Raw genomic sequence first — 14,805 nt, 5'->3', positions numbered from 1 at the left:
GTATTCATGTCTTCTGTATGAATCCACTGCAGATGATTTGGATGGTTTGAGGAATTAGTGGGAAATAGATATTGGCCCTTTATCAGACAAGGAGTGGGAAATGGTTACAGGCAGTACTAAAGGTTATACTTCATCATTAAAATTTCAACAAATACAGGTGTTTATCTTACACAGGGCCTACTTTACCCCTATTAGATTGGCAAAATTTCGCCCGGATGCTACCCCTAACTGTCCGAAATGCAATTCGATCAATGCTAACTTTTGGCACCTTCTATGGGAGTGTTCATGTATACAAATCTTCTGGCGAAGGATCAGGAGATGTATTCAGGTTACTGGAATTGAAGTGTCTCTTAGTTCACCGGCCACTTGTCTCTTTGGGCTCCGATTGAAGGGGAAAGTTAATAAACTGACAAAAATGTACATTTCACAGTTATTGATGTTGGCTAAGGTCTGTATAGCGAGGCTGTGGTTGGCCCCGACGAGTCCCACGGTTAAAAATTGGAAGGCACTGGTCAATACCACCATAAGGCACGAGAGATTTGTTTATACTAGCAGACAGGCTCTGAAGGAATTTGAGAATATCTGGTACAGATGGTTAGAGTCTCCATTCTATCCTATGTCATCTAGTACAGATGCTCTATCTACTTAAATGTATGGCTACCGCAGTTCTTATAATAAGTATCTGAGTCCATGTAATAAACCCTGCATGTGTAACATACTTATGTATAAGCATTTACGATGTATGATCCTGAATGAATATAGCACATTTATTACTATTATGCTTTATTGTAATCTTGTAAATTCCGTCATTTAATTCCGATATGTATGCGATTGTTTTTCTTTTCTTTTTGTTGTTTAGTATGTTTATATCTTAAACATTTGAAGCAGTCTTTATTGTAACATTAACTTGCTTATGTCATAAATCATGTATCTACCATTGCTGTGAAAGGAAATAAGCTTTGAAGTCCTGTGTCATGCAATGTTCTACAATGCAGACTAAGAAGTCTACTTCCTCTGTATACTGTATTTTGTTTCATAATGTGGGGGATCTACAGGAACTAACAGGCAATTTCACATCCAATGGTTGTGTGTTACCCTGTGTTGCATTCAGAGGAAAGTGAGAGCGGCCTTAAATGTGGTCAAAAAGGTGTTTAATTGATGAATATGAAACACACTTTCTTTTCCTACAGCAATTGTAAACAAAAGACAAATTGTAGAATGTAACATGTATGCTTGTTAAGTCCATGGTCTGTCCTGCCTCAGTATATAAACAGCCTTTATCATAGTGCTCAATTGATCACGGTTTTCAAAAGCACTTAAGCTGAGTCCACTTTCTGGTGACATAGGGTATATGTGTATCACCCCAAAAGCATGCTAGACTGCCCATGAAACCACACCCAATGTCACTTATCATGTAATAAATCCCTTGTAATCTATATATTTTTAATCTTCTGACATAGCTTGCAATTATTCTTGTATAGTTAGTTATTTGCAAAAAGTAGTCTGCTCTCAGTTCGGTTAAAGTCTGTGCTGCACCTACATACAGAACAATACCTGTGTCTGTCCTGAAATCTGTAACTTCCGTGGACAATTATTAAGCTTTGGACCCTCCCTCTCTCCAAGTTTCACTTTCTGTTATACGAATAAGCTTTTGCAAAGGAAGAAAGAACTTCTGGAACAATTTACAAAGCAGTTTCACTAACTGGGTTTTCTGATCTGGGCAGATCGGATTTGGCCTGTTTTATTGACTCCTCAGTGTAGGGCAGTTTCTTTTGGTCAGCAGTGTGAAGAGCCACAGAAGGTTTATTTACATAGTTTTATGAGGGAATTTTACCTGAACGTGCTCCTATCCTTACTAACTGTTCTAGTCAGGCTATTGTCTATAATAACTACTGAGCAGACGTTTGTAGAATGGGGCAAATTTTATCCACCAACATGTCCAAGAAAGTTTCCCCCTTCAGCCGTCAACAAGAATGGGAGTCAGAGTATGACTCTACCTGGGAGGACGATGACAAACAGAAACAGAAAAGACGCCAAAAACAGGTACCACCCAAGAGTCAGTGTTGGTGTTTATGTGTGTGACATGGAGACAGTAGAATGTATACATTACAAAATACTTGTCTATTTTTAGACATTAATGGAGGAGGGCAAGTCAGAGGGTCAAGTGTGGGGAGCTTGATATGTCTTTTGAGAGCCTTTCTTATATTTATGGAGTGTAGCTAAGTATGTATTACATACAATATGTTAGACTTTGAGAACACCAATGTTAGGGTATGTACAGCACAGAAGATTATATAAGAAAACAACAAACATTTTCATTCCTGTGGAATCTATTTTTACAGTTGGAGCAGTGATTCTGCCCTTATTTGGCTTGACTAATTGACTCAAAGTCACCGTGTGTGGCTCAAAGAAACCTCAATGCCCAATAACAATCCTCCAAAATCATTAGAAATCATTGTTAGCCATGTTGGTAAATGCGGTCAGACAATGATGTGAGGGCAGTGATCCTCCAACACCACTATTTGGACCCCAGGGAAGCCGAAAATGATCCACTTGGACCAGATGGACAGATCTTGTCCAATTATACCACCCACGTGAAAGACCATACTGGACAGTGAGGCTCTCGCTCTACTCAGGCCAAGCAGTAGAAGCATAGTGAGTGGGACCAGTTTATGTAATAGAAATGTCTATTTGTATTGATTATTTCCCAGATATATAACAAGCTTCGTTTCGCCTTCATACCCATCCTCATTATACACAGTAAGAATTTTCTCACAAACGTTTAACAGGTTGGCTTATTTCCTAACTTACTGCTATGTGCACATAGATGCTGTAACTAAGCTGCACTAGAGCACTATCAGAATGCGCCACTTTATTATGTAATCCCTTCCTTTTGTCATAACATGAAAAAAAAAATCAGATTTGACAAGTCTAAGAGGTTTTATATAACGGCAGCTATCCTCTGACCTTTGTTTTGGGTCCACATACTTTTGGGTATTGAGCCAATTATCTGATATCTCAGCAGATATTGCAGTGAGTGTGACCACATCAAGTGATAAATATTAACATTATCAGAAGCAAAAAGGACATCCCATAATGTGAAATGTACATAAATAGTGATACTTCCACTTACTTTTCTGCAAAACAACTGACTTATAAGTTTAGTTCAAAGCTGGTTGAGTTCTCCCACCTGCAGAAACATACCTGGGGGCCTTTTGTGAACCTACTTGAAGTCGTCTGGTTGTCTTTCTCAGTAGTCTATGCGAGCACTCGGAACCTCTAATTTTGTAACCCACCACTGTACCTACCCAGAGCTGTAACTTAGAATTCTAGCACCTGGGGCGAAAAAGATAAATGCCGCCCCCCCAGCACTCAATTTTAACCAAATGAACCTAAAATATTCCTAACTTGCGCTCCCCTTCAGCATTGCGCGATGGGCGGTCGCACAGCCCTAGTTACGGTCCTGTACCTACCTTCACCCATCTGTCCTCTGAAATGTCTCCTCAACACAAGGTTAATTTTTCTCTATTTTCCATGTAGTTTCATCTACAAGATCAACGATATACAGCAGCCAGAGACCTCCAGAATTACAGGCATGGATACCCAAAAATACCCTGTCAACAAGTAAGAAGATCCACATACAGTATGCATTGGATGAATCCTGCAGTGTCTTGTCTATAAGAGCACACCTAGACATGTATTCATCAACAGATGTATCTTCAGAGTCGCTCCTTGTTGAATACGGATGTGCGTATGCCCGATGAATGTGTGTTGTTTTTTTTTTTTTTAAAACTCACACTACGTTCATTTTGCGTTTTTGGATGAAGCAGGCCCATACAGTCCAGCTAAAGCACATTAATCACTATGCATGTGTACTTTAAAATTGATTACATGCACACATCTCAAACCTGAAAAACAATTACAATAGGCACCCAAGTAGAACATCCCAAAAACAATAAGAATGGATACATGCAAAGAACATTATCTAACAAGCTTTGAGATGAGCATAAATATCAATTGTGACAAGCACAAATAGATGCTTGTTACAAATATTTCAAATTATGTAATAATAATAGTTTTCATATTTAGGGATTATTTTCACTTTAAATAGTTAATCTGGGTCTTGTATCAAGCTATGTGTGATGACTGCCAGGTGAGCCATTTATAGTGCACCTATTACATATGCACATTGGAGGCTGTGTACTACAGTAAAATAATACCCTGATATGATCAGCTTTAAATCTCTGTGACATTGAAATCTATCTAATATACTCAGAGATTAAGGGGTAGATTTATCAAACCTTGTAATAAGGAAAAGTGGAGGTGTTTCCCATAGTAACCAATCAGATTCTAGCTAGCATGTATCTAGTAGATTATAGCGAATGATAGCTATAATCTGATTGGTTGTTATGGGCAACACCTCCACTTTTCCTTTCTAGAAGGTTTCATAAATCTACTTGTAAGTGTATTTTATGTAACTATTTGTTGTGTTTAACACAAAATAATTTTTTTTCAATCTTTTTTCACATTATATAAATCTAATGCATCAGCGATATAGAGATACTCTGTACTGTATTACTGATGTGTCCACATTATTTTCTCTGGCCACAGTGAATATTTAAATGTATATGCTGTATAATTTGAAATTTTTTTGCTTTAGTGATCACTAAATTGATTGTATGAAGAGTTTAAAAGAAAGACCCTTTGATTCAATACATATTAATTAAATGTATTAATATTTGATTAATGATTGATTTATATATAATATTTTACTTTTTATATATGCCTAGAAAATTGATTTCTAAGCATTTTTTAATGTGAAACTATTATTATTACATAATTTGAGTATCGGTTTGGCAAACAAAAAAACAAGAATTTAAACAGCCGTAAAGTTACTCATTTTAGTGTTCCTATAATTGTAATTATTGAATTTAGGCTCAATCCCCTGTAAATATATACTTTCTCTTAATCATAATAATACTAAAAAATTGCAATGGATTTGTTCTGGCGGTTCCACACAAGAGAGAAATGATCCATGTAATCCATACTTGCCAACTCTCCCGGAATGTCCGGGAGACTCCCGCATTTTGCAAGAGTCTCCCGGACTCCCGAGCGAGTGTGGCAATCTCCCGAATTCTGCCCACTTCACTAGGAAGTGCCCCACTTCCTAGTGAAGTGGGCAGAATTAGATCCCAAATGCCACGATTCCCGGCGAATCGCGGCGTTTAGCCCCGCCCCCCGTTGTCAAATGACGCGATTTGCGTCATTACGTCACGGGGACGGGGCCAAAATGACGCCCCGCCCCCCGCACGCTCACCTGCTGCAGAGAGTCTCCCGGACACCAACTTAAAAAAGTTGGTAAGTATGATGTAATCTGGTAAATCTTCCGTATTCTCATCATCTTCCTAAATCACTGAGAGGATGACTTACTAATATTGATCAAAGGTACAAATTTTCAGTAAAACTATACCAACCAAAGCAAGTGCTTGCTTGGGGTGACACTGTGACAAACTGGTTAGCACTGCTGTATAACAGCATTGGGTTCTATTCCGAGTGGAGCAAGATCTGTGTGGGTTTCCTGCCAGTGCTACGTTTTGTTTTGTTTTTTATGACAGTCCAAAAACATACCTGAAGGTTAATGTTTATGTGTCTTAAAGAAAATAAAATGTAAGCTCAATTGGGGCAGGGTCTGGTGTGAATGTTTAAACATCCTCTGTATAGTCCTGCATATTATGTTGTGCTATATAAATACAGGTTAATAAATATATTTTAAATGCAGATTTCCAACTTTGAGCAACATTATTTTGTCTTCTTAAAACTCTACATATAGTGGAGCTGTCATTTTGTGTACACCCAATTGCAGCCATTTTTTGTAGATATAATTCTCTCTTTGATTGATTTACCTGTTTGACAGCATGGATACCTAACATTCTTCTTTTGAGATCTCTCAGTATAAGGGTGAGGAAAATGAATTATGCGGTGACCAGCCTATTAGTTTTTCTTCCCATGTAAGTTTTACTGCTGTCTGTGAAAACAACAAATGGTTGCAGTGGGTTAAGAAACACAAACACTAGAAGATTGGAAAAAATATTGTCTGATATGACAATGTCTCGTTCCTATTGTTTCATGCTGGTCGAGAAGACCAGCACATAGCAAAAACCACATGACTCCGTGGATCAATCCTGCCGAATGGTGACAACGCAGCCTGCTGGTAGCATTTTAGTGGTGTGGAGCACAGGCAGAACTAGCGAGCTATGGTCCGCGGTGCAGGGAGGAGGGGCGATGAAACCAGGGCACCCAACCCTCTACGTCTGCCATGCAGCGGGCCCCATTATCTCCATGGGCCCCAGTGCACTGCACCTGCCACACCAATGGTAGTTCCGCCAATGGTGTGGGGTTTGTTTTTATAGTAAACATTTGTCTCTTGATAGAAGTAGAGCAACATCTGAATGCCACAGAATATGTGAAAATTGTTGCCGATTATCTGCACCTTTAAGGAACAAATGTTCCCACATGTGAATGGACATTTTCAGTAATATAATCCTTCATAAATATTCCAGTCTCTAAAAAGTCCTGCAATGGTTCTGGGAACAGAAAAGGTAAATTCAGCTGATGTGTAGCTATCCTCTGCACACCATCATATGAGTGCCAATGTTCCAATCTTGCAAATGTAGGCTACACCTTTGGTCTGGATCCAGCCTCAATAAACCTTCAGATGGGGTTTAGTAATATAATTGGTCCAGTATTTGCCAAAATATTACATAGTTCTTTGCAGAAAGGCATTTTCCTGGACCACTAAAAGAAGCTGGCAGACCTAGTCTAAAAATAATCTTCTCTAGACCCAGTGTCACGTCTGAGGGTCTGATTGTACCCGGATTGGGTTGTGTCTCTGGAGCTGGACTGATGACTATGTGGACAAAGCTAGGTGGCCTGATAATGTTCCTCTGCGTGTAGTGAAAGAACTGGTGCCGATGGTGATTACACTAGCAGAGGAGAGCAAACAGGAACTGGATTTCTGGACCATATTGGAACCGGAATGCTGTAACTGGAATGCTGAAAGAGGATCACTGTAACCGGAATGCTGTAACCAGATTGCTGTAACCGGAATGTAACCAGAGTGCTGGAATCAGACTGCAGCCAGAATGCAGACTGCACTCTCAGAGCTGGATTAATAGCAAGAATGCAAACTGCTGGGAACCAGGTTGGCATCTGAAATACAACGTTGCACTGGCAACAGGTAAGGGCTCCAGGAAGTCCTTTTATAGTTGTTGTTGATTCCTGATTGGAGACTGCAGTCAGCTGGGCAGAAGCAGCGCTCTGAGTTGCTGAGATGGATCAAGTGACCATATCAAAGATGGCAGCTCCCATGAACTGGTTTTGGAGGGAATCTGAAATTCAGGCTGTTATCACCTGATTGGCTGAGAGGAATCATGTGACTGAATCCAAGATGCTGCACCCATTGTTAGGGCTCACGCCCCAGGTATCCGTTCTTAGAACCGTTTCAGAGGTCTTCACCTATAGCAACCGCTTTTCCCGTAGAGCTAGATGCGCTCACAGGTACTCTGATGCCCCCAGGTCTTGTACTCTAGTAGTAGGAGCTGATACCGTGAGAACGTAGCACAGGTGAAAACACAGAGGTGAAGTGATGATACCAGCAGCGGTATGCCAAGGACCAGGCCGGTGTGAAACAGGTCACAGGCAAGACAGCAGCGTCAGAGTCCAGGCAATAGATCAAGGGTCACAAGCAAACAATAAATCGAAGTCATAAATCCAGGCAATAGGTCGGCAACAATAATCATGATCAAGTAGGTAATCAGAAAACAGGACTAAGCAGGGTAGTGTGCTGGGAAGCAGGGACTATAACCGGCAGGGAGGGCTTGCCCCTTCCTGCCTTATATATGAGTATGGCCCAATGAAAATGCTTCAGCCATAGGGAAATAGTTTAGCCATCTGGGGCTAATTACACTAATTTGCGCACGCGCCCGGCTGCCCTAGATGCCGGGACGCGGCGCTGCAGACAAAGAGCGTCCCGACCGTTGCCTTGGCTGCGGCTCGTGACAGTACCCCCCCCTTGAGGATGGGTTAAAGAACCCCAACAACCCGGTTTTCCGGGGAATTTTTTAAAGAATTCACAAACAGCTTGTCAGAGTGTAGATTCCTTTGTGGTATCCAGGACCGCTCTTCAGGGCCATACCCCTTCCAATGAACGAGAAAATGAGTTTGACCTTGGACTTTCTTTGAATCCAAGATTTTCTCAACTTCAAATTCTTGATGTCCATCGATGGATAGGGGCTGAGGTTTCGAAGGTCGTTGTTGTCTGAACTTCATGGAAGAGAGAACGGGTTTCAACAAGGAACAGTGGAACGTGTTTGGTATCTTTAATTATGCCGGAAGCTTCAGCCTTAAAGACACTGGGTTAATTTGTTTCAGGATGGGAAATGACGACGGCCGGGACGTGGAGGCAGTGGAGAAAGCGAGTTGCGCTGGTGCCCCGGAGCCGCCGCGGCTCGTGACACCCATACTCTGATTCTGGAGGAATCTCTGAAGTGGAGACAGACTGGACAGCATCTTACAGAGAGGTCTGAAACCAGCAGAGCCTGAGGACCACAGGGACAACTTGGAAAGGTAGTGAAGAGGTAAGTGACAGAACCTGAGAGCCTGGTGTATGACACCCAGACAGTATGGCTAACTACAGACTGGTATCAAACCTTCCATTTCTAGAGAAGGTAAAGGAGAAAATGGTTGCAACCCAACTGGAAACCATCTGTCAGTCCATGATATTTATGGTCCATTCCAGACAGAATTCAGAATATAGACAGAATATAGAACTGAAAAAGCCCTGGTACATGTGCTTAATCTTCTGATGGCAAGAGATAGAGGTATCTGTTAAATCTTAACTCTCCTGGATCTCTCGGTAGCATTTGATACCGTGGACCATGGGATTCTAATAGAGTGCCTGAAAATGTCTGTGGACTGGATGGCACAGTCTTAGCTGGTTTAAATGTTTTTTCATTCAGGCCACAGAGAGTGCCTTGAGGAGTATATTCTCTGCCCCAGTAAACAAATGTACCTGTCCTTTGCTCCTGGTACAAAGAACCCAATATTGGAGTTAACATGGTCAGTATCCTTCGGTCACACATTCACACTTTGTTCAGTACATGCCTAACAAATTCAGACTGCTCTAAGGGAAAATGGGGGAACACCTTGCTATTCAGTAGATGCAGGTAATAATAAACTGGACAGTGCTCTGATTGGCTACAAGTAGTTCTAACCACGGTCTTCTAATCTATTGCGCCTCTTTGTATCCTCAGGTTTGAGGAATAAATACAATAGGTGCACCTAACAATTGTCTTCTGCATTGTGTAATGATGAACGTGTAATATTTTCCTTCAAAGATCTTCCGCACCATGGCTAATTATAAAATCATTGTATTTCCATATAAATGTAATTTTGTCTCCATGTTGACATAACAATTCTTTTGTTTAGGGTGAAATGTCAAACGTGACCCCAAATCTGGACTTCTACCAAAACAAGAAGTGCTTCAAGCCAAAGGGTGAGTGCAGCCATTATGGCTTTTGTCAGTGGTTGCATAGTGCCAATATATCACGCTCCCTCTGTCTCCCTGTGTAGATAATCAAACTGTTACTTTCTTCATCTTTTCATAATAGAAATACATTTTTGTAATGTGCTAAAAATCTATTATAGCTGACAGGCCTCTTTGTTTTCTTATGGGTGTTTTGAGTTTTTAGACTTGTTGGTGTGACCTTCTATCTATATTCACAGGTGTACTCATAGAAGAGCTGCTTACTAGATGGAAGAATGATTATAACAGACTTGAAATGAACCACTTATACATCCCATGGTGAGTCTTGTTAGATTGGTCACCTTTTATTTAAGTTAAACGTGGGCGCTGTCATAGTGTACTGACAGCATCTACATTAATTTGTTTTTCCCAGCCATCTTATCCAGTTTTGATGTTTTAATCTCGATGTATTCTCATCAGTCACTTCAGTTTATAAATTTTTTACTATCTTGTTAAATGTGTCATTCCAGGCTCTTTCCACTGCAGGAAGCTGGTAGAAATCCAGATGCCAAGCCGTTGACAATTCATGAGATCCAGGTACCAATAGAATGAGCATTCCCTGGCACATTAGTCTGCCACAAATTAACTCATTTTACAATGTCTTCTAGATTATGCAGGCAGATGAAGATGTCATGGGAAGGTTCCTTGAGTCTTATAAACTAATGCTGGGATTTTATGGCATCACACTCCTGGACGAGAAGACTGGAGAAGTGACTCGGGCAAAGAATTGGGAGAAAAGATTTAAGAACCTGAATAAGTGAGTCAACAAGTTATTTAACTAACTTGGGGATTATAAATTATGCCAGGGTGGAGATCTGTCATGTGAGGAAGGAGTTTATTTCTCATATTGTCTGACTGGGCTGTAAAGCCTTATAAAGGACATATACAAGGTAGGGATTGAGCTATCAGGAGAAAAGAGTGTTCCTTCCCTCTGACAGGCCTAGTGCTTCTAACTAGGCCTGAACTCCCAGACTCATATTATCACTTTAGGGTTTATTTGCTGTGTATTTGGTTTATTGTTATTGATGCACTTCTGCTGTGTGTGTGTATTTCTTCTGTGGGAATTACCTGCATCACTGACAATAAAAGGCACAAGATAGGAACTTGCCTTTCTCCGCCTTCCCGACTTAAAAGTGGTACAGAAATATAATCATCCAACACATTTCTAATCTACATCTTCTCTGTCCTTTCCACAGTCGCAGCCACAACAACCTGCGGATCACACGGATACTGAAGTGTTTGGGGGAGCTGGGTTATGAAAACTTCCAGGTCCCACTTGTCAGGTTTTTCCTGGAGGAGACTCTGCGTGAAGGGCAATTACAAAATGTTAAAAAAAGCGTATTAGACTATTTCATATTCACTGTGAAGAACAAGAGAGAGCGAAGGAATCTGGTGCACTTTGCCTGGGTACATTACGAACCGAAAGATGGGTTTATGTGGGGACCTGTGGAGAAGCTGAGAGATTACGTACCTCCTGAGGAAAAGGAGATAAAAAAAGAATGAAAGTGAAGGGAATCGTGATGATAAGGGAGATTATAGAAAACATAATCCGAATGGTGATTTTGGTAACTGTGAGAACAAGGTTGAAGAAGAAAAAGTCAATGCCCTGACAACTAGTGAGGGCTCTGACTGTGGAAATATAGCACTTCCGAATAAATATAAATTAGAAAAATGGGTGAGGACAGGAGTTAATACTTATCAATGAGAGGGAAGAAATGCATAAAGAGGGTAGCAATGAGATACACAGTGATTTATTGAGAGATCCCAGTGGAGGTAATAATGTATGAGTGTGAAGGAATGGTTCAGAAATCAAGTAAGTAAAGAAAACAGAGTATAAAATTGTAAATGAGGTAGGAAAAGCACAGCATGAAAGTGAGGTGGAAAGACGGATGGACTACAAGAGGTAACCCTTAGTTTACAGTAAATTATTTGTGACAGGTGAAAAGACCTCTATCTAAATCTTTTATCAATTGCCATACTATCGAATCAGTGTAGTGGAAATTAATCACTATTGTTGAAGCAGGGATCATCTGAAAATACTACTATAATTCCAGGAATCATCCATTACCACTACTACACCTAAGAGGTCATTAAAAGTAAATGCTCAAAAGGATAATAAAGGGTACCTGCATCCAAATCTAAAACATTGCTTTTGCATGAAGATTAAACATGAGATTAAAATGTTCAAAACTGTTCCACGCAATGTTATCCTCATTCGCACGTTTCTCTTGTGGAATTTATCCTTAAGTGTTCCTTGCAGAATTCCCTACTCCTACCACAAAGCAGAATATACTCACAGCTCTGTTCATAAGTCCCATGAAATGTGGAATGTAAAAATTCAGTGTAGAATGCCACTCTTGTGGATGGCTAAGTAAAAGCAGGACTCAAAGATTGTATCACCATCCCATCTGCAGAACGGACTCCTCTGCCGCAAATTTCTTCAGCAACTTCACTAATCTCTAATGGAGTTGCAGGAGCTAAAATAATAAGAAGATGAAAAATGAAAGCACACTGACAAGTGCTGTTTGCCAAAGTGAGGATGATCCACCACATCGCTCCTCTCCTCCTTCTTCTCCGCTGAGTCAAAACAGAGTGAGAGGAAGTCCATGATCCCTGTGTGAAATATGTACAGTGGGATAGAGGAATCAACATCCACTTAACCGGTCTAAAACAGATTGAGTTGGTCTGTTACAACCAAGATTGATCAGTTACAGTATCTTTACGTTTTCTAACTTTCTAAATTTAAGGTTTTTTTTGGGGGGGGTTTTAGAAATAAATAATCACAGATCGATCAAGGTTTTTTTTTATACAGAGCCTGACTAAGTGGTGAAGCAACATTATATTTTGGATAATGAGGGAGAAATACATACAGCACAACACAGAAGAAAGAGAGTTGCTACTGTACGATACACTGGAGTACAAAATAAATGACATTAATTAAATTATACTAAAAGCAGGTTCCAACTTGAGCACAGCAACATACTAATATCCAAAGAGAGAAATGTGCAAAAGCATAAGAAATAGTGATTAAAAAACTAATATAGAGATCAGAGATAGCGTTAGTAAATTTTATATATACACATGGGGAGATTATATATATATATATATATATATATATATATATATATATATATATATATATATATGATAGATAGATATATTATGGTTGGGCAATATGTGCAGAAAGTAGTATGCAGAGTCTAAAGAACCTGCTTGAACATCTAGTGGGCTTGGTATTCACTGACTTTTCAAGTATTTTTAATTCAGTGCTAGTATACAGGGATTATGTAAAATCAGATTATAATTCTAAATACAATTTTATGATATCATTTTCCCCCTGAAGGTTTTAGTTGAAATTGTCGCTGTCCTTAATAAGATATTCATACTCCCTAGTATATTTGTTATCATGTTATAACAAAAAAATATACAGTAACAAGTCAATCAATGAAGGTTAATCTAATACAATGTGTTATAATCCAGTGTCACTCAATAAATACATATGTTATTGTAGAGAGTACCTCTGTGTTCTATTAGTTATTGCGTAGAGTATTTGTTTACATCATAGATCACTGATATTGCACACACACCCCTCCCCCCCCATGGGTAATATTTCCTGGGAGCTAATAGACACAATTATTCAGTGGGAGACCAATAAATATATTTCTATACTCATAGATCAGTACATATGGTTCTATATGGGTCCAAATGCCAGATGTGCATGACTGCCAATGACAATTGACATGTGCAATATCCACACTGTCAACAAGATTGTGAGCAGTAAAGCACATTCGTATTACGCTCTTAATGCCTGATTCATCTTCAAATGTAATGTGAATGCAACTTGTGTTTAAAAATAATGGACATAACTTGCACGCAAATATGCCTGTATACAAGCGGATCTCAAGAAACGTTAACATTTGAATGTAGATGTAAGTACGTGCTGGCTATACACTAATTGCCGTATGCAGACAGAACAGACTGCAGGATACTTACATGCATATGTGCAATACCAAGTCCCATCAGAACACATGCAAAAAAAAAAAAAGTATTTTAGCAAATTAATTTACAACTATTAATACTGTAATCATTAATAAAAATATATGCTAAAAAATAGTTTACATTTATTTTACATTAAATACATAAATCAGGATGTTCTTAATGTGTATTTTATAGTTTGTTACTTGCAAACACATGTTCTGCCATGCGGATGTGTCAGTCATCACTATCAATCGGCATTTACAGCTGCCCTAAATCAGGTACAAATGATACAGCTGTCATCTGGAGCTAGTGTTGTGAATCCTCACACAACTATGTTATATAATATATGCAAACAGGACAATAATCACAAATGATACTAAATGCCAGGGATTCACTGCACATTTAGCCTACCAAACAATCCTACCCAAAAACAGGACTATAATCAATTCCCTTGGATGATGTCCCAGTGCCTGCTGCCAGCTGTGTAGGGATTAAGTCTGATGTCCTCCTGATTTTGGCAAATACACAAGATAACAAGGCCCAAAGATACTTGGAGATCCAATCACCAGCATGATCCTAGATCAGCCCAACAGACACGTGACCCCTAGTCAGTGCTGTTCCGAAGTAAGAAATAGTACACCCACAATGCAGCAACATGTGCTCTTCTCACAGAACTAAAACCAGTCTCCACCCCTACCATATATTCAAATAAGCACTTGAATTACTGGGCCAATCCCAGTGGATGTTTGAGCAGGGTAGCTAAGCTGGCAGAGGGTGTAAACTACACCCACCAATCGGGACTAAATTTGACTGAGCCAATGTGCAAAGACTTTATCAGCATGTTGAATTTATTTCTTCACTCGCTTTTAAAGAGGGCAAAGCTGTCTTCACGCCAACTGTAGAGCTTTTATTTTATTCATCTGTAATGGCCTCTACTAACACCCTGTCACTCACCGGACCGTGAGTGCCTCTGCGCTGGTGCGTGGTTCTCTAGCCTTCCTGCCGGCGCCTGTCCTGAGCCGCGGCCGTCCGCCATCTTGATGGACTGCGCATGCGCAGCATCCAAGAACTTATGACCTTTGCTTTTAATCTAATTGGTGGATCAGGCACCTCTCCCTATTTAAGGCACCTGTGCTCATTACATCGTTGCCTGATCTTGAGTCTCATTCCCTGTGAGTCTCTGAAGGTGTCTCCTGTGTCCTGCTAGTGTCTTCAGCTTCCTGCTGATTACTTGTGCTACTCCT

At 40.0% G+C, this 14,805-nt stretch overlaps 1 protein-coding gene across 1 annotated transcript; it reads left to right on the top strand.

Moving 5' to 3' along the window:
- Positions 1-1,647: 1,647 nt before the first annotated feature.
- On the top strand, positions 1,648-12,699 carry LOC142094503 (opioid growth factor receptor-like). The gene is made up of 7 exons (XM_075176736.1): positions 1,648-2,043; positions 3,541-3,624; positions 9,487-9,553; positions 9,784-9,862; positions 10,054-10,120; positions 10,192-10,340; positions 10,780-12,699. Exons 1-7 carry the CDS (start codon positions 1,912-1,914, stop codon positions 11,084-11,086), a joined length of 885 nt encoding a protein of 294 aa, XP_075032837.1. The 5' UTR covers positions 1,648-1,911; the 3' UTR covers positions 11,087-12,699.
- The last annotated feature ends 2,106 nt before the right edge of the window (positions 12,700-14,805 follow it).

The sequence above is a fragment of the Mixophyes fleayi genome, chromosome 6, assembly GCF_038048845.1.
Source record: "Mixophyes fleayi isolate aMixFle1 chromosome 6, aMixFle1.hap1, whole genome shotgun sequence".
NCBI classification, from domain to species: domain Eukaryota; kingdom Metazoa; phylum Chordata; class Amphibia; order Anura; family Limnodynastidae; genus Mixophyes; species Mixophyes fleayi.
Note: the sequence above shows the minus strand (reverse complement) of the source record. Positions and strands in the feature narration are given on the sequence as shown.